Source organism: Eschrichtius robustus, chromosome 2 (assembly GCF_028021215.1).
Source record: "Eschrichtius robustus isolate mEscRob2 chromosome 2, mEscRob2.pri, whole genome shotgun sequence".
NCBI classification, from domain to species: Eukaryota; Metazoa; Chordata; class Mammalia; order Artiodactyla; family Eschrichtiidae; genus Eschrichtius; species Eschrichtius robustus.
Window position 1 is genome coordinate 109,870,789 of NC_090825.1, and position 21,611 is coordinate 109,892,399.

General features: G+C 40.5%; 1 protein-coding gene across 1 annotated transcript in view; it reads right to left on the reverse strand.

Moving 5' to 3' along the window:
• Nucleotides 1-3,441: 3,441 nt before the first annotated feature.
• Nucleotides 3,442-21,611, reverse strand: part of LOC137758917 (prolyl 4-hydroxylase subunit alpha-2-like) — a 102,591-nt gene continuing 84,421 nt past the window's right edge. The window contains 1 exon segment of the mRNA XM_068534870.1: nt 3,442-3,738. Coding sequence (XP_068390971.1) covers nt 3,442-3,738 — 297 coding nt within the window.

A 21,611-nucleotide genomic window follows, 5' to 3' on the forward strand; every position in this document is an offset into this window, starting at 1 on the left:
AGCAACAAAATATATAACAAAAATATTGGAGTAGAGCACAGAGAATGAAATAAATAGCTATGAGTTCACGGTGATATACAGAAATAATGGAATAAGAAAATAAATGAGAAAGAAGAAACTAATGTTCCTATATAAGAATTCCAATTAATAAATGAAGAAGAAATGAGGGAAACAGAAAACCACCATTAGAACACCACAGTAATAACTCTTGTAGAGAAGATCTACCAGGGGACACTTCAATTAGCAGGTGAAAGTTTAAACAGGAATAAGATATCTGCATAGTCTCAAAGTATCTCCCACAAAGATATTTAGTAATTACAAAGAGAAACAGACACCATCTTAACAAAATGATCAGGGTTTACCTCCCCAGTAATACATATTGACAACATGTACTCCCTAATATGGAGCAATAAGAAGACAACACCTCTCTCTGTAAGATTCTTCCCAATAATGCATAACCTCAATCTCATCATGAGAAAACAGGAGACAGACCCAAAATAAAGGGCACTTGACAAAATAACTAACTAGGATTATTCAAAATTGTCAAGGTTGTGAAGGATAAGGAATGACTGAGGAAATATCACAGACTGGAGGAAGCTAAAGAGATATGACAAATAACTGACATGTGGTACCCTGTACTGGATCCTGGAACAGCAAAAGGACATTAAGTGAAAAACATCTGAATAAGTTCTTCTGTTTTTGTTAATAGTATTGCATCGAGGTCAACGTCTTTGTTTTAAAAACCATCTAATAGTTATGTAAGATGTTATCATAACAGAAAGCTATAAATCAGAATGCTCTGTACTATTTTTGTAACTCTTCTATAAAACTAAAATAGTCTCAAAAGAGAAGCTAAAAAGTAAGATAACAATGGATATACATTGAGAGAGGAATACATAAATTGAAAGCATCCTATGGTCCTTGCATTACCCAGGAAGAGGTAAAAGTAACAAGTAATATCAGAAGATGATAAATCAAAAATGTATGTCATACTTTCTAGGATAACCACTTAAAGACCAGTACAAGTTTATAACTTCCAAGTTAGTAGAATAAAAAGATGGAATAACAAAAGTTAAAAGATGGCAAGGAGAAAAAAAAAAGCAACATGAACAGATGGGGAAAAAAAGAAAGCACTTAGGAAAATGGTAGATTAAAACCCAAATATATTAATAATTAAGTTAATTGAAAGTGGACAAAATGCAAAATGCAAAATATAAGACTATATACTGTTAATAAGAGACAAATCCAACTATATACCGTTAATAAGAGATATAACAGAAGAGTTTAAAGTAAAAGAATGTAAAATGATCCACAATGCAAACACTAGCTTAGAAATCTGAAGGATCCATACAAATATCAAATAAGGTAAATTTTAAGATAAAAATTGACTACTGAAGATAAAAATAAATGTATCAAAATGATAAAAGTTTAGTTCATGTGGAAGATTTAACGATTCTAAATTTGTATGTACCTAGTACCATAACCTCAAATATATATAAAGCAAAAATTAATTGAAATACAATAACAAACAGTGAAATCCACAGTCATAGTGGGAGAGCTTCACAAACATGTCAGTAACTTACTGAAAAAGCAGACCAAAAAGATCAGTAAGGATACAGAATATATGAACATGATTTACAAACATAACCTAATTGACATATACAGAAAATTACTCCTAATGCTATACAATATACATTTTTTCTAAGTTCCCTTTGAATATTTCCAAACCATTGCAGGATCATTAAGTAAATCTCAAGAAATATTAAAAGACTGAAAACAGATACACTATATTTTCTGGTCACAAGAACTAAATTAGAAATTAATAGAGGAGTCAAGAGGGCGGAGGAGTAGGAGGACGTGGAGTTCATCTCTCCCCACAAATACATCAAGAATACACTTACAGGGACTTCCCTGATGGCACAGTGGTTAAGACTCTGCCTGTCAATGGCAGGGGACATGGGTTCGAGCCCTGGTCTGGGAAGATCCCACGTGCCACGGAGCAACTAAGCCCATGTGCCACAACTACTGAGCCTGTGCTCTAGAGCCTGCAAGCTACAACTACTGAGCCCGTGTGCCACAACTACTGAAGCCTGCAGGCCTAGAGCCCGTGCTCCACAACAAAGACAAGCCACCGCAATGAGAAGCCCATGCACCACAATGAAGAGTAGCCCCCACTCACCACAACTACAGAAAACCCACGTGCATCAATGAAGACCCAATGCAACCAAAAATAAATAAATAAATAATTTTTTTTAATAAAAGTATACATCTACAAATGGAACAATTCTCACAGAGCACTGCTGAACACTAGCAGAGGACCTCGGACACCTAAAAAAACACGAAAGATCCCCATGTAACCAGGTAGGATGAAACTAAGAAGAAGGGAAAAGGAAGAGGAGAGGAAGTGGGATGGGATATATGCCCCTGGTGGGGGGTTGCTGAAGGACAGCAGAGGTTCCTGCATTCGGGGAAGCCCTCTCACCAGCAGGGAGATCAGTTGGGACAGAAGGGGAGCTTCAGGGGCTATCGGAGGAGAGTACAGCAACCAGTCTATGGCAGGCAGGACAGACTGAGACCTATGCAGATGGTCCATGCCAAAGCCCTGTGTGCCCCAGCCCAAGACGTGTGTCCGCTGGTGTGGACAGGAGTTGGGTGCTGGAACGTGGGGTTTGGAGAGCAAACCCGGGGAGAGGACTGCTGTTGGCTGCAAGGAGACAGCCTGAAGGGATGGGAGTGAGGAAATCCTCAACCAGGAATTCTTGTGAAGGAAACTCGGACTGCCATAGAAGCAAATCGCCACTGTTGAGTGACGCACAAGGGGCGGGGCTGCCATTGCAGCCTCTCTCCTCACACGCTGGCCCCTGCCTCCTTCAGCACTAGGAAGGGCCCCTGCCAGGGTCAGCTCTCTTGCACTGGCTGGTTTCCCCACACGCCCCATTGCCACTGGGGCCGGCTCTCTCGCACCTGTGGCAGGGCACTAGGAAGGGCCTCTGCTGGGGCTGGCTCTCTTCTCATGCCTGCAGCCAGGCACTAGGAAGGGACCCTGCCGGGGCCAGCTCTTTTGAACTGGCCAACTCCCCCATGTGCCCCGTCACCACCGGGGCCATATCTCTTGTGCCTGCAGCCAGGCACTAGGAAGGGCCCCTGCAGGGGCCAGCTCTTTTGTGCCTGCAGCTGCTGACTACCCCATGTGCCCCATCCCCACCAGGGCTCCCATGACCACAGTCACTGCCGCACCCCCCTCCTCGCTGGGGCGGGCTCGTGTGCTCCGTGGCAGCCTCTGAAGCAGACCCCTGTGGGTGGCCCACATGCAGAGATGGAGCTGAAACCACAGCTGAGCCCCAGGGACTATGCAACTAAGAAAGAAGAGCTGAAATCTCTCCTTGCAGCTGCGCAAACTGCGAACTGAAAACCCCACAACCAGCTTTGGAAACTCAGCACCTACAGAACATCTGAATGGATGAGTGCTCCTGCAGCCAAGACGGGTCTGGCTTTAGCAGCTGTAGACTTTGTGGGCACATACACATGGGGGTTGGGCCAGGCCAGAGTCTGAGCTGCCCCCATTTCTCCCATAACGGGTCCAGATCCATGATTACTGCAATCCTGGGACCTGATGTCAGTGGATCTACGCTGGTGGCCTGGTGAAAACAATGCCTGAGAGACGCCAAGGCCAATTGCCGACATACCCACAGTTAAGGTGGTGCCGAGAGCAGTGCCAACAACAGTGTAGTCTGAGAGCTTGCACAATGGGTGAAAGGTGACACAACAGAGCATACACACAGGTGAACAGCTCCAGAGGAGGAATACTCAGTGGCTGCCCTCCCAGTGGGAGTGCTCTAATTCCACCTACCTAGCACTGCAGATCAGAAACACAGCTAAGAAACAGATCTTGGGGCCTCTACTCCAATAACTAGGGAGCAGACCCCACCTCTGACAGGGCAGTGACAACCAAAGAGCAAAGGGGAGGCCCTGCTCAATTTCCAGTGCAGGCTCTGGTCAGCACAACATCAGTCATACTTCCTATAAAGGGGATGATGGCAGGCATACACTAAGGAGAGAGCTGGCAGACATCTGTACTAAAAACAACCGTCACACCAAAAAATATTAAACCCACACAGTCTACACAGGGATGTTCCCACATAATACAGCCCTCCAAAACAGTCTGAGGGTCTGGCATTGGGTGGAAGAACCCGCAGGGCATTTAGCCTTGAAGGCCAGCAGGGCTTGAGTGCAGGAGCTCCACAGGGCTGGGGGAAACAGAGACTCCACTCTTGGAAGGCACATACAAGGTCTCACATGCACTGGGACCCAGCACAAAGCAGTACCTCCAAAGGAACCTGGGCTACACCTATCTAGGGGTCTTGGAGGGTCTCCTGGGGAAGCAAAGGTTGATCATAGCTCATTGTGAGGGCAAGGACGCCGGTAGTGGAAGCCTCAGGGAATACTGATCACAGTGTGCTCTCCTGGAGGTTTGCATTTTGGCAGTGAGACCCTGCCGTACCCAACAACCTGCAGGCTCTAGTGCTGGAAAGCCTCAGGTGAAACAACTACCAAGATAGGAACACAGACCCACCCATCAGAAGACAGGCTGCCTAAAGTTGTACTGAGCTAAGAGCCACATCAAAACACACCCCTTGACATGGCACTGCCTATCAGAGGGACAAGACCCAGCTCCACCCACCAGAGGATAGGCACCAGTCTCTCCCACCAGGAAGCCTTTACAGGCCCCTGGACCAACCTTATCCACCAGGGGGCAGACACCAGAAGCAAGAGAAACTACAATCCTGCAGCCAGTGGAAGGGAGACCACAAACACAGAAAGTTAGACAAAATAAAATGACAGAGAAATATGTTGCAAATGAAGGAACAAGATAAAAACCCACAAAAACAACTCAATGAAAAGGAGGTAGGCAATCTACCTGAAAAAGTATTCAGGGTAATGATAGTAAATATGATCCAAAATCTCAGGAAAAGGATGGAGGCACAGATCGGGAATACAAGAAATATTTAACAAGGAGCTAGAAGATTTAAAGAACAAGCAAACAGAAAAGGGACTTCCCTGGTGGTCCAGAGGTTAAGAATCCACCTGTCAATGCAGGGGACATGGGTTCGATTCCTGGTCTGGGAAGATCCCACATGCTGCAGAGCAACTAAGCCCATGCTCCACAACTACTGAGCCTGCGCTCTAGAGCCTGCGAGCCACAACTACTGAGCCTGCACACTACAACTACTTAAGTCCACACACTCTACAGCTACTGAAGTCCACACACTCTACACTCTACAGCCTGTGCGCCACAACTACTGAGCCCACATACCGCAACTACTGAAGCCTGCTCGCTCTAGGGCCCGCGTGCCGCAACTACAGAGCCCGTGTGCTGCAACTGAAGCCCATGTGCCTAGAGCCTGTGCTCTGCAAGAAGAGAAGCCACCGCAATAAGAAGCCCATGCACCTCAACGAAGAGTAGCCCCCACTCACTGCAACTAGAGAAAACCCATGTGCAACAATGAAGACCCAGTGCAGCCAAAAAACCAAAACAAAACAGAGATGAACAATACAATAACTGAAATGAAAAATACAGTAGAACAAATTAATAGCAGAATAACTGAGGCAGAAGAACAAATAAGTGAGCTGGAAGACAGAGTGGTGGAAATCACTGCCACAGAACAAAGAAAAAAGAACGAAAAGAAATGACGGCAGTCTGAGAGACCTCTGGGACAGTAATAAATGCACCAACATTCACATTATAGGGGTGCTAAAGGAGAAGAGAAAGAGAAAGGGCCTGAGAAAATATTTGAGGGTATGATAGCTTCCCTAACATGATAAAGAAAACACTCAGTCAAGTCCAGGAAGCATAGAGAATCCCATACAGGAAGAACCCAAGGAGGAACGTGCTGAGGCACATATTAATCAAACTGAAAAAAATTAAAGACAAAGAAAAAATATTAAAAGCAACAAGGGAAAAGCAACAAATAACATACAAGGGACTGCCCTTAAAGTTATAGCTGATTTTTCAGCAGGAACTCTGCAGGTCAGAAGGGAGTGGCATGATATATTTAAAGTGATAAAAGGGAAAAACCTACAACCAAGAATACTCTACCCAGGAAGGCTCTCATTCAGATTCAATGGAGAAATCAAAAGCTTTACAGACAAGCGAAAGCTAAGAGAATTCAGTACCACCAAACCAGCTTTACAACAATTGCTAAAGGAACTTCTCTAAGCGGGAAAGAGACCAGCAACTTAAAACAACCTCACACATATATAGACTGCTATATCAAAACCTCATGGGGGGGCTTCCCTGGTGGCGCAGTGGTTGAGAATCTGCCTGCCAATGCAGGGGACATGGGTTCGAGCCCTGATCTGGGAAGATCCCACATGCCGTGGAGCAACTGGGCCCGTGAGCCACAACTACTGAGCCTGCGCATCTGGAGCCCGTGCTCCGCAACACGAGAGGCCGCGACAGTGAGGGGCCCACACACCGCGATGAAGAGTGGCCCCTGCTCGCTGCAACTAGAGAAAGCCCTCGACAGAAACGAAGACCCAAAACAGCCAAAAATAAATAAATAAATAAGTAAATTAATTAAAAAAAAAAAAAAGATCCAGGCACTTCATTTAAAAAAAAAAAAAAAAAACCTCATGGGAACAGCAAAGACTACAATAGATACACACACAAAAAAGAAAAAGCAACCCAAACACAACACTAAAGATGGTTATCAAACCACAAGAGAAGAGAACAAAAGAGGAAGGGAAGAAAAAAGACATACAAAAACAAACCCCAAACAATTAAGAAAATGGCAATAGGAATATACTTATCCATAATTACCTTAAATGTAAATAGATTAAATGCTCCAAGCAAAAGACATAAACTGGCTGAATGGATACAAAAACAAGACCCGTATATATGCTGTCTACAAGAGACCCACTTCAGACCTAGGGACACATACAGACTGAAAGTGAGGGGATGGAAAAAGACATTCCATGCAAATGGAAATCAAAAGAAAGCTGGAGTAGCAATACTCATATCAGATAAATTAGACTTTAAAATAAAAACTGTTACAAGAGACAAAGAAGGACACTACATAATAATCAAGGGACCAATTCAAAAAGATATAACAATTGTAAATATATATGCACTCAACATAGAAGCACCTCAATATATAAGGCAAATGTTAACAGCCATAAAAAGGGGAAATCGATAGTAACACAATAGTGGGGGACTTTAACACCCCACTTACACCAATGGACAGATCATCCAGATAGAAAATTAGTAAGAAAACACAGGCCTTAAATGACATATTAGACCAGATAGACTTAATTGGTATCTACAGGACAATCCATCCAAAAGCAGCAGAATACACTTTCTTCTCAAGTGCACACGGAACATTCTCCAGGATAGATCCCATCTTGGGCCACAAATCAAGCCTCGGTAAATTTAAGAAAACTGAAATCATATCAAGCATCTTTTCTGACCACAAAACTATGAGATTAGAAATCAATTACAGAGAAAAAACTGTAAAAAACACAAACACGTGGAGGCTAAGCAATATGTTATTAAACAACCAATGGGTCACTGAAGAAATCAAAGAGGAAATCAAAAAATACCTAGAGGGGGTAGGGGCAAGATGGCGGAAGAGTAAGACGCGGAGATCACCTTCCTTCCCACAGATACAGTAGAAATACATCTACACGTGGAACTGCTCCTACAGAACACCCACTGAACGCTGGCAGAAGACATCAGACCTCCCAAAAGGCAAGAAAATCCCCACGTACTTGGGTAGGGCAAAAGAAAAAAGAAATAACAGAGACAAAAGAATAGGGACGGGACCTGCACCAGTGGGAGGGAGCTGTGAAGGAGGAAAGGTTTCCACACACTAGGAAGCCCCTTCGTGGGCAGAGACTGCAGGTGGCAGAGGGGGGAAGCTTCGGAGCCACGGAGGAGAGCGCAGCCACAGGGGTGCGGAGGGCAAAGCGGAGAGATTCCCGCATGGAGGATCGGTGCTGAGTAGTACTCACCAGCCCGAGAGGCTTGTCTGCTCAGCCGCCGGGGCTGGCGGGGGCTGGGAGCTGAGGCTCAGGCTTCGGTGCTAGCCGGGAGGGAGTCCGGGAAAAAGTCTGCAGCTGCCGAAGAGGCAAGAGACTTTTTCTTGCCTCCTTGTTTCGCGGCGCGCAAGGAGAGGGGATTCAGAGCACCGCCTAAACAAACTCCAGAGACGGGCGCGAGGCGCGGCTATCAGCACGGATCCCACAGCAACAGGGGCGCAGAGGGAAAAACGGAGAGACTCCCGCACAGAGGCTCGGCGCCGAGCAGCACTCACCAGCCCGAGAGGCTTGTCTGCTCACCAGCCGGGGCGGGCGGGGGCTGGGAGCCGAGGCTCGGGCTTTGGTCGGATCGCAGGGAGAGGACTGGGGCTGGCGGCGTGAACACATCCTGAAGGGGTTAGCGCACCACAGCTAGCCGGGAGGGAGCCCGAGAAAAAGTCTGCAGCCGCCAAAGAGGCAAGAGACTTTTTCTTGCCTCTTTGTTTCGCGGCGCGCAAGGAGAGGGGATTCAGAGCGCCGCCTAAACGAACTCCAGAGACGGGCGCGAGCCACGGCTATCAGCGCGGACCCCAGAGACAGGCGCGAGCCATGGTTATCAGTGCGGACCCCAGAGACGGGCAGGAGATGCTAAGGTTGCTGCTGCCGCCACCAAGAAGCCTGTGTGCGAGCACAGGTCACTATCCACACTGCCCCTCCCGGGAGCCGGTGCAGCTCGCCACTGCCAGGCTCCCGAGATCCAGGGACAACTTCCCCGGGAGAACGCACGGCGCGCCTCAGGCTGCTGCAACGTCACGCCAGCCTCTGCCGCCGCAGACTCGTCCCACATCCGTACCCCTCCCTCCCCCCGGCCTGAGTGAGCCAGAGCCCCCGAAGCAGCTGCTCCTTTAATCCCGTTCTGTCTGGGCGGGGAACGGACGCCCTCAGGCGACCTACATGCAGAGGTGGGTCCAAATCCAAAGCTGAACCCTGGGAGCTGTACGAACAAAGAAAAGAAAGGGAAATCTCTCCCAGCAGCCTCAGAAGCAGCGGATTAAAGCTCCACAAACAACTTGATGTGCCTGCATCTGTTGAATACCTGAATAGACAACGAATCATCCCAAATTCAAGAGGTGGACTTTGGGAATAGGATATATTAATTTTTCCCCTTTTCCTTTTTTTGTGAGTGTATATGTGTATGCTTCTGGGTGAGATTTTGTCTGTATAGCTTTGCTTTCACCACTAGTCCTAGGGTTAGGTCCGTCCGGTTTTTTTTTTGTTTTTGTTTTTTTTTACTTAAAAAAACTTTTTTTTCCTAATAAATGTTTTCTTAATAATTTTTTCCTTATTTTCTATATTTAGAAATTAAAAAAAATTTTTAATAAGTTTTCTCATATTTTTATTTTAAAAAATTAAAATTTTTTTTCTTAATAAATTTTTTTCTTACTTATTATAAAAAATTAATAAATCTATTTTTAAAAATTAAAAAAAAATTTTTTCTGAATACATTTATTCTAATAATTTTTTTTCTTCTTTTTTATTATAATAGCTTTATTTTATTTTATTTTATCTTCTTTCTTTCTTTCTATTTTTTTCTCCCTTATATTCTGAGCTGTGTGGATGAAAGGCTCTTGGTGCTCCAGCCAGGCATCAGGGCTGTGCCTTGGAGGTGGGAGAGCCAACTTCAGGACACTGGTCCACAAGAGACCTCCCAGCTCCACGTAATACCAAATGGCAAAAATCTCTCAGAGATCTCCATCTCAACATCAAGACCCAGCTTCACTCAACGACCAGCAAGCTACAGTGCTGGACACGCTATGCCAAACAACTAGCAAGACAGGAACACAGCCCCATCCATTAGCAGAGAGGCTGCCTAAAATCATAATAAGGCCACAGACACCCCAAAACACACCACCAGACGTGGACGTGCCCACCAGAAAGACAAGATCCAACCTCATCCACCAGAACACAGGCACTAGTCCCCTCCACCAGGAAGCCTACACAACCCACTGAACCAACCTTAGCCACTGGGGACAGATACCAAAAACAACGGGAACTACGAACCTGCAGCCTGTGAAAAGGAGACCCCAAACACAGTAAGATAAGCAAAATGAGAAGACAAAAAAACACACAGCAGGTGAAGGAGCAGGGTCAAAACACACCAGACCTAACAAATGAAGAGGAAATAGGCAGTCTACCTGAAAAAGAATTCAGAATAATGACAGTAAAGATGATCCAAAATCTTGGAAATAGAATACACAAAATGCAAGAAACATTTAACAAGGACGTAGAAGAACTAAAGAGGAACCAAGCAACGATGAAAAACACAATAAATGAAATTAAAAATACTCTAGACGGGATCAATAGCAGAATAACTGAGGCAGAAGAACGGATAAGTGACCTGGAAGATAAAATAGTGGAAATAACTACTGCAGAGCAGAATAAAGAAAAAAGAATGAAAAGAACTGAGGACAGTCTCAGAGACCTCTGGGACAACATTAAACGCACCAACATTCGAATTATAGGGGTCCCAGAAGAAGAAGAGAAAAAGAAAGGGACTGAGAAAATATTTGAAGAGATTATAGTTGAAAACTTCCCTAATATGGGAAAGGAAATAGTTAATCAAGTCCTGGAAGCACAGAGAGTCCCATACAGGATAAACCCAAGGAGAAACACACCAAGACACATATTAATCAAACTATCAAAAATTAAATATAAAGAAAACATATTAAAAGCAGCAAGGGAAAAACAACAAATAACACACAAGGGAATCCCCATAAGGTTAACAGCTGACCTTTCAGCAGAAACTCTACAAGCCAGAAGGGAGTGGCAGGATATACTTAAAGTCATGAAGGAGAAAAACCTACAAACAAGGTTACTCTACCCAGCAAGGATCTCATTCAGATTTGATGGAGAAATTAAAACCTTTACAGACAAGCAAAAGCTGAGAGAGTTCAGCACCACCAAACTAGCTTTACAACAAATGCTAAAGGAACTTCTCTAGGCAAGAAACACAAGAGAAGGAAAACACCTACAATAACAAACCCAAAACATTTAAGAAAATGGGAATAGGAACATACATATCAATAATTACCTTAAATGTAAATGGATTAAATGCTCCCACCAAAAGACACAGACTGGCTGAATGGATACAAAAACAAGACCCATATATATGCTGTCTACAAGAGACCCACTTCAGACCTAGAGACACATACAGACTGAAAGTGAGGGGATGGAAAAAGATATTCCATGCAAATGGAAATCAAAAGAAAGCTGGAGTAGCAATTCTCATATCAGACAAAATAGACTTTAAAATAAAGACTATTACAAGAGACAAAGAAGGACACTATATAATGATAACGGGATCGATCCAAGAGGAAGGTATAACAATTGTAAATATTTATGCACCCAGCATAGGAGCACCTCAATACATAAGGCAAATACTAACAGCCATAAAAGGGGAAATCAACAGTAACATAATCATAGTAGGGGACTTTAACACCCCACTTTCACCAATGGACAGATCATCCAAAGTGAAAATAAATAAGGAAACACAAGCTTTAAATGATACATTAAACAAGACGGACTTAATTGATATTTATAGGACATTGCACCCAAAAACAACAGAATACACATTTTTCTCAAGTGCTCATGGAACATTCTCCAGGATAGATCATATCTTGGGTCACAAATCAAGCCTTGGTAAATTTAAGAAAATTGAAATCATATCAAGTATCTTTTCTGACCACAATGCTATGAGACTAGATATCAATTACAGGAAAAGATCTGTAAAAAATACAAACACATGGAGGCTACACAATACACTACTTAATAACGAAGTGATCACTGAAGAAATCAAAGGGGAAATCAAAAAATACCTAGAAACAAATGACAATGGAGACACGATGACCCAAAACCTATGGGATGCAGCAAAAGCAGTGCTAAGAGGGAAGTTTATAGCAATACAAGCCTACATCAAGAAACAGGAAACATCTCGAATAAACAACCTAACCTTGCACCTAAAGCAATTAGAGAAAGAAGAGCAAAAAAACCCCAAAGCTAGCAGAAGGAAAGAAATCATAAAGATCAGATCAGAGATAAATGAAAAAGAAATGAAGGAAACGATAGCAAAAATCAATGAAACTAAAAGCTGGTTCTTTGAGAAGACAAACAAAATTGATAAACCATTAGCCAGACTCATCAAGAGAAAAAGGGAGAAGACTCAAATCAATAGAATTAGAAATGAAAAAGGAGAAGTAACCACTGACACTGCAGAAATACAAACGATCATGAGAGATTACTACAAGAAACTCTATTCCAATAAAATGGACAACTTGGAAGAAATGGACAGATTCTTAGAAATGCACAACCTACCGAGACTGAACCAGGAAGAAATAGAAAATATGAACAGACCAATCACAAGCACTGAAATTGAAACTGTGATTAAAAATCTTCCAACAAACAAAAGCCCAGGACCAGATGGCTTCACTGGCGAATTCTATCAAACATTTAGAGAAGAGCTAACACCTATCCTTCTCAAACTCTTCCAAAATATTGCAGAGGGAGGAACACTCCCCAACTCATTCTACGAGGCCACCATCACCCTGATACCAAAACCAGACAAAGATGTCACAAAGAAAGAAAGCTAAAGGCCAATATCACTGATGAACACAGATGCAAAAATCCTCAACAAAATACTAGCAAACAGAATCCAACAGCACATTAAAAGGATTATACACCATGATCAAGTGGGGTTTATGCCAGGAATGCAAGAATTCTTCAATATATGCAAATCAATCAACGTGATACATCATATTAACAAATTGAAGGGGAAAAACCATATGATCATCTCAATAGATGCAGAGAAAGCTTTCCACAAAATTCAACACCCATTTATGATAAAAGCCCTGCAGAAAGTAGGCATAGAGGGAAACTTCCTCAACATAATAAAGGCCATATATGACAAACCCACAGCCAACATCGTCTTAAATGGTGAAAAACTGAAACCATTTCCACTAAGATCAGGAACAAGACAGGATTGCCCACTCTCACCATTATTATTCAACATAGTTTTGGAAGTTTTAGCCATAGCAATCAGAGAAGAAAAAGAAATAAAAGGAATCCAAATTGGAAAAGAAGAAGTAAAGCTGTCACTGTTTGCAGATGACATGATACTATACATAGAGAATCCTAAGATGCTACCAGAAAACTACTAGAGCTAATCAATGAATTTGGTAAAGTAGCAGGATACAAAATTAATGCACAGAAATCTCTTGCATTCCTATATACTAATGATGAAAAATCTGAAAGAGAAATTAAGAAAACACTCCCGTTTACCATGGCAACAAAAAGAATAAAATATCTAGGAATAAACCTACCTAAGGAGACAAAAGACCTGTAGGCAGAAAATTATAGGACACTGATGAAAGAAATTAAAGATGATACAAATAGATGGAGAGATACACCATGTTCTTGGATTGGAAGAATCAACATTGTGAAAATGACTCTATTACCCAAAGCAATCTACAGATTCAGTGCAATCCCTATCAAACTACCACAGGCATTTTTCACAGAACTAGAACAAAAAATTTCACAATTTGTATGGAGACACAAAAGACCCCGAATAGCCAAAGCAATCTTGAGAACGAAAAATGGAGCTGGAGGAATCAGGCTCCCTGACTTCAGACTATATTACAAAGCTACAGTAATCAAGACAGTTTGGTACTGGCACAAAAACAGAAATATAGATCAATGGAACAGGATAGAAAGCCCAGAGATAAACCCACGCACATATGGTCACCTTATCTTCGATAAAGGAGGCAAGCATATACAGTGGAGAAAAGACAGCCTCTTCAATAAGTGGTGCCGCGAAAATTGGACAGGTACATGTAAAAGTATGAAATTAGAACACTCCCTGACACCATACACAAAAATAAACTCAAAATGGATTAAAGACCTAAGTGTAAGGCCAGACACTAGCAAACTCTTAGAGGAAAACATAGGCAGAACACTCTATGACATAAATCACAGCAAGATCCTTTTTGACCCAGCCCCTAGAGAAATGGAAATAAAAACACAAATAAACAAATGGGACCTAATGAAACTTCAAAGCTTTTGCACAGCAAAGGAAACCATAAACAAGACCAAAAGACAACCCTCAGAATGGGAGAAAATATTTGCAAATGAAGCAACTGACAAAGAATTAATCTCCAAGATTTACAAGCAGCTCATGCAGCTCAATAACAAAAAAACAAACAACTCAATCCAAAAATGGGCAGAAGACCTAAATAGACATTTCTCCAAAAAAGATATACAGATGGCCAACAGACACATGAAAGAATGCTCAACATCCTTAATCATTAGAGAAATGCAAATCAAAACTACAACGAGGTATCATCTCACACCGGTCAGAATGGCCATCATCAAAAAATCTAGAAACAATAAATGCTGGAGAGGGTGTGGAGAAAAGGGAACACTCTTGCACTGTTGGTGGGAATGTAAATTGATACAGCCACTATGGAGAACAGTATGGAGGTTCCTTAGAAAACTAAAAATAGAACTACCATACGACTAAGCAATCCCACTACTGGGCATATACCCTGAGAAAACCATAATTCAAAAAGAGTCATGTATCAAAATGTTCATTGCAGCTCTATTTACAATAGCCAGGACATGGAAGCAACCTAAGTGTCCATCGTCGGATGAATGGATAAAGAAGATGTGGCACATATATACAATGGAATATTACTCAGCCGTAAAAAGAAATGAAATGGAGGTATTTGTAATGAGGTGGATGGAGTTAGAGTCTGTCATACAGAGTGAAGTAAGTCAGAAAGAGAAAAACAAATACAGTATGCTAACACATATATATGGAATCTAAGGAAAAAAAAAAAGGTCATGAAGAACCTGGTGGCAAGATGGGAATAAAGACACAGACCTACTAAAGAATGGACTTGAGGATATGGGGAGGGGGAGGGGTGAGATGTGACAGGGTGAGAGAGTGTCATGGACATATATACACTACCAAATGTAAAATAGATAGCTAGTGGGAAGCAGCCGCATAGCACAGGGAGATCAGCTCGGTGCTTTGTGACCACCTAGAGGGGTGGGATAGGGAGGGTGGGAGGGAGGGAGATGCAAGAGGGAAGAGATATGGGAACATATGTATATGTATAATGGATTCACTTTGTTTTAAAGCAGAAACTAACACACCACTGTAAAGCAATTATACTTCAATAAAGATGTTAAAAAAATAATAATAATAATTAATGAAAAAAAAATACCTACAGACAAATGACAATGAAAACACGACAACTGAAAACCTACAGGATGCAGCAAAAGCAGTTCTAAGAGGGAAGTGTATAGCAATACAATCTTACCTCAGTAAACAAGAAAAATCTCAAATAAACAACCTAACCTTATACTGAAAGCCATAGAGAAAGAAGATCAAACAAAACTTAAAGTTAGTAGAAGGAAAGAAACCACCAAGATCAGAGCAGAAAAAAATGACATACAGATGAAGAAAACAATAGCAAAGATTAATAAAACTAAAAGCTGGCTCTTTGAGAAGATAAATAAAATTGATAAACCTTTACCAGACTCATCAAGAAAAAAAGGGAGAGGATTCAAATCAATAAAATTAGAAATGAAAAAGAAATTAAAATGCACACCACAGAAATACAAAGGATCATAAAAGACTAATATGAGCAACTATACAATAAAATGGACAACCTAGAGGAAATGGACAAATTCTTAGAAAGGTACAACCTTCCAAGACTGAACCAGGAAGCAATAGAAAATATGAACAGACCAATCACAAGTACTGAAATTGAAACTGTGATTTAAAAACTTCCAACAAACAAAAGTCCAGGAACAGATGGCTTCACTGGTGAATTCTATCAAACATTTAGAGAAGAGTTAACACCTACTCTTCTGAAACTCTTCCAAAAAATTGCAAAGGAAGGAACACTCCCAAGCTCATTCTATGAGGCCAACATTACCCCTGATAGCAAAACCAGACAAAGATATCACACACGAAAAAGAAAATTACAGGCCAATATCACTGATGAACATAGACGCAAAAATCCTCAACAAAATACTAGCAAACAGAATCTGACAACACATTCAAAGGACCATACACCATGATCAAGTGGGCTTTAACCCAGGGATGCAAGGATTCTTTAGCATAAGTAATTCAATCAATGTGATACACCACATTTACAACCTGAAGAATAAAAACCATATGATCCTCTCAATACATGCAGAAAAAGCTTTTGACAAAATTCAACACCCATTTATGATAAAAAAAAAAACACTCCAGAAAGTGAGCATAAACATACCTCAACATAATAAAGGCCATAAGTGACAAACCCACAGCAAACATCATTCTCAATGGTGAAAACCTGAAAGCACTTCCTCTAAGATCAGGAACAAGACAAGGATGTCCACTCTTTCCACTTTTATTCAATAGTTTTGGAAGTCCTAGCGACAGCAATCAGAGAAAAAGAAGAAATAAAAGGAATCCAAATTGGAAAAGAAGAAGTAAAACTGTCACTGTTTGCAGATGACATGATATTATACATAGAAATTCCTAAAGATGCTACCAGGAAACTACTAGAGCTCATCAATGCATTTGGTAAAGTTGCAGCATACAAAATTAATACACAGAAATCTCTTACATTTCTATAAACTAACAATGAAAGATCAGAAAGAGAAGTTAAGGAAACAATCCCATTTACCATCACATCAAAAAGAATAAAATACCTAGGAATAAACTTACCTAAGGAGGCAAAAGACCTGTACTCAGAACACTTTAGGATAGCAATGAAAGAAATCAAAGATGACAAAAAAAAGATGGAGAGATATACCATGTTCTTGGATTGGAAGAATCAATATTGTCAAAATGACTATACTACCCAAAGTAATCTATAGATTTAAGGCAATCCCTATCAAATTACCAATAGCAATTTTCACAGAATTAGAACAAAAAAATTTTACAATCTGAATGGAAACACAAAGTCTCCAAATAGCCAAAGCAATCTTGAGAAAGAAAAACGGAGTTGGAGGAATCAGGTTCTGTGACTTCAGACTATACTACAAAGCTACAGTAATCAAGACAGTATGGTACTGGCACAAAAACAGGAATATTGATCAATGGAACAGGATAGAAAGTCCAGAGACAAACTCATGCACCTACGGTCACCTAATCTATGATAAAGGAGGAAACACTATACAACGGAGAAAAGACAGCCTCTTCAATAAGTGGTGCTGGGAAAACTGGATAGGTACATGTAAAAGAATGAAATTAGAACACTCCCTAACACCACACACAAAAATAAACCAAAATGGATTAGAGACCTAAATGTAAGGCCAGACACTATAAAACTCTTAGAGGAAAACATAGGAAGAACACTCTATGACATCAATCACAACAAGATCCTTTATGACCCACCTCCTAGAGAAATGGAAATAAAAACAAAAATAAACAAATGGGACCTAATGAAACTTCAAAGCTTTTGCACAGCAAAGGAAACCATAAACAAGACCAAAAGACAACCCTCAGAATGGGAGAAAATATTTGCAAATGAAGCAACTGACAAAGGATTAATCTCTAAAATTTACAAGCAGCTCATGCAGCTCAATATCAAAAAAACAAACAACCTAATCCAAAAATGGGCAGAACACCTAAGTAGACATTTCTCCAAAGAAGATACACAGATTGCCAACAAACACATGAAAGAATGCTCAACATCACTAATCATTAGAGAAATGGAAATGAAAACTACAATGAGGTATCACCTCACACTGGTCAGAATGGCCATCATCAAAAAATCTACAAACAATAAATGCTAGAGAGGGTGTGGAGAAAAGGGAACCCTCTTGCACTGTGGTGGGAATGTAAATTAATACAGCCACTATGGAGAACAGTATATGGAGGTTCCTTAAAAAACTAAAAATAGAACTACCATACGGCCCAGTAATCCAACTACTGGGCATATACCCTGAGAAAACCATAATTCAAAAGAGTCATGAACCACAATGTTCACTGCAGTTCTAGTTACAATAGCCAGGACATGGAAGCAACCTAAGTGTCCATCGACAGATGAATGGATAAAGAAGATGTGGCACATATATACAATGGAATATTACTCAGCCATAAAAAGAAATGAAATTGAGTTATTTGTAGTGAGGTGGATGGACCTAGAGACTGTCATACAGAGTGAAGTAAGTCAGAAAGAGAAAAATAAATACCGTATGCTAACACATATATGTGGAATCTAAAAAAAAAGGTTCTGAAGAACCTAGGGGAAGGACAGGAGTAAAGACACCGACATAGAGAATGGACTTGAGGACACGGGGAGGGGGAATGTTAAGCTGGGACAAAGTGGGAGAGTGGCATGGACTTATATATACTACCAAATGTAAAACAGAAAGCTAGTGGGAAGCAGCTGCATAGCACAGGGAGATCAGCCCGGTGCTTTGCGACCACCTAGAGGTGTGGGATAGGGAGGGTGGCAGGGAGACGCAAGAGGGAGGAGATATGGGGATATATGTATATGGATAGCTTTTTTGGTTATAAAGCAGAAACTAACATACCATTGTAAAGCAATTATACTCCAATAAAGATGTTAAAAAAAAAAGACATGAAACATACAGAAAATAAATGGCAAAATACAGATGTAAATACTACCTTATCAGTAACTACATTAAACATAAATAGATTAAACTCTCCACTTAAAAGGCAGAGATTGGCAGGATAGATAACATATTCTAATTTATATGTTATCTATAAGAGACACAGTTAAAATTCAAAGTCACAAACAGGTGAAAAGTAAACAGGTTTAAAAAGATATACCATGCAAACTGTACCCAAAAGAGAGCTGGAATGGCTATAGTAAAATCAGATAAAACAGACTTCAGGACAAAACTTGTTACTGAGACAAAGAAGGGTATGTTAAAATGATAAAAGAGTCAATCATCTACCAGAAGGACATAACAATTAAATTCATAAATGCATCTAAAAATAAAGCCTCCAATACATGAAGCAAAAACTGGCATAACTGAAGGGAGAATATAAAAATCCAACAATAAGAGTTGGATACTTCAATACCTGACTTTCCATAAGGGATAAAAGGCAAGTAATGAAATAGAAGCCTTGAACAACAGTATAAGCCAAACAGACCTGGCAAACATCTATAAAACACTCCACTCCATCTTATAACAATCTAGTTCAGATTAACACTCCATCAACACTGGATTATACATTCTTCTCAAATACACATGAGACATTCCCCATAACAGACCACATGTTTGGCCATAAAACAAATCTCAATAAGCTTGAAAGGACTTAATTCATAAAAGACTGAAATCACACAAAGTATGCTCTATGATCATGAAGAAAGAAAATTAGAAATAAATAACAAAGAAAATTTGGGATATTCAAAAATATGTGGAACTTATTAACACATTCCAAAATAACCAATGGGCAAAAGAAGAAACAAAAAGGGAAATAAAATATTTTGAGATTAATGAAAATGAAAACATTGCATATCAAAATTTATGGAAAGCAGCTAAAGCAGTATTTAGAGGGAAATTTACCTGTAAATGCCTATAATAAAAAAGAAAAAATATCATAAATCAACAGTCTAATCTTCCATCTTATGAAACTAGAAAAAGAAGAGCAAAGTAAACCCAAAGCAGGTAAAATGAAGGAGATGATAAAGGCTAGAGCAAACAAAAATGGAATAGAGTATAGAAAAAACAACACAGAGAAAGAAAAAAGACAGAAGTTGGTCTTTGAAAACAACAAAAATGACAAAATTTCAGCTATACCCACCAAAAACAAAAAGAATGAAGGCTCAAATTACTAAAATCAGGAATGAAAAAGAGGACATTACTACTGAACTTACATAAATAACAAGCTTTAAAAGGGAATACTATGTAAAATTATATGCCAACAAATTCGATAATCTATACAAAATGAAAAAATTCCTAGAGACAAATAACTGACTAAAACTGACTCAGGATGAAATATAAAATCAGTGTATACCTATAATAAAGAGATTGAATAAGTAATCAAAAGCTTCCCACAAACAAGCCCATACCAGGATGACTTCACTGGTAAATTCTACCAATTTTTTTTTTTTTTTGGCCATGCCACACGGCTTGTGGGATCTTAATTCCCCGACCAGGGATTGAACCTATGCCCCCTACAGTGGAAGCACAGAATCCTAACCACTGGACCACCAAGGAATTCCCTCTACCAAAATTTTAGGAGAAATGAATAACTTTATTTTTGAGACAAAAGATAGAAGAGGAGGGAACACTTCCTAAGAATTCTTTGAGGCCAGTATTACCCTGATACCAAAACCAGACTAAGATATAACAAAAAAAGAAATCTACAGACCAATATTCCTTATGTATATAGATGCAAAAATCAACAAAATGCTAGCAAACTGAATTCAGCAGCATATGAAAAGGATTATGCACCATGACAAAGAGGTATTATGCCAGGAACACAGGGTTAATTCAAGAGACAAATATCAGTCAACGTAATATACCACAGTAATAGAATGAAAGACAAAAACCAAATGATCATCTCAATAGATACAGAAAAAGCATTTGACAAAATACATTTTTAAAAACCCCCAACAAATTAGCAATAAAAGGAGTCTTCCTCATGATAAAGGGCATCTGCAAAAACATTTTAAGGAATATCATACTTCATAGTGAAAGACAGAAAGCTTTCCCTCTATGATTAGAAACAAGATAACAATGTCTGCTCTTGCTGCTTCAATTCCACATTGCAGTGAAGGCTCTAGCCAGAACAATTAGGCAAGGAAAAGAAATAAAAGATATGCACATTGGAAAGCAACAAGTAAAACTATCTCTATTTGCAGATGACATGATCGGGTATATAAGATATAGAATAACCCAAGGAATCCACAGAAAAAACCTATTAGAGCTAATAAGTGAGTTTAGCAAGATCGTATGAAACATGATCAATATACAAAAACCAACTGTATTTCTATATACTATCAATCAACAATATGAAAAGGAAATTAAGAAAACCATTCAATTTACAATAGCACCAGAAAGAATAAAATAATTAGCAATAAATTTAACAAAAGAAGTGCAAGATTGAGCAGCCAAGATGGCAGAGTAGAAAGACCCTGAGCTCACCTCCTCTCATGAGCATACCAAAATCACAACTATCTGTAGAACAACCACAGATGAAGAAGACTGGAACTGACCAGAAAAGATCTTCTACAACTAAAGACATAAAGAAGGAAGCACAATGAGACAGGCAGAAGGGGTGGGCTCGTGATATAATCAAATCCCATACCCCACAGGTGGGAGACCCACAGACTGGAGAATAAGTATACTGCAGAGGTTTTTCCACAGGAATGAGAATTCTGAGCCCCATGTCAGGCTCCCCAGCCTGGGAGTCTGGCTCCAGAAAGACAAGCCCCCAGAGCATTTGGCTTTAAAGTCTAGCAGGGCTTAAATAGAGACTTCACTCTTAAAGGGTGTACACAAAATCCCACAGACACCAGGACCCAGGGCAATAGCAATAATTTGATATGACCCTGGGCCAG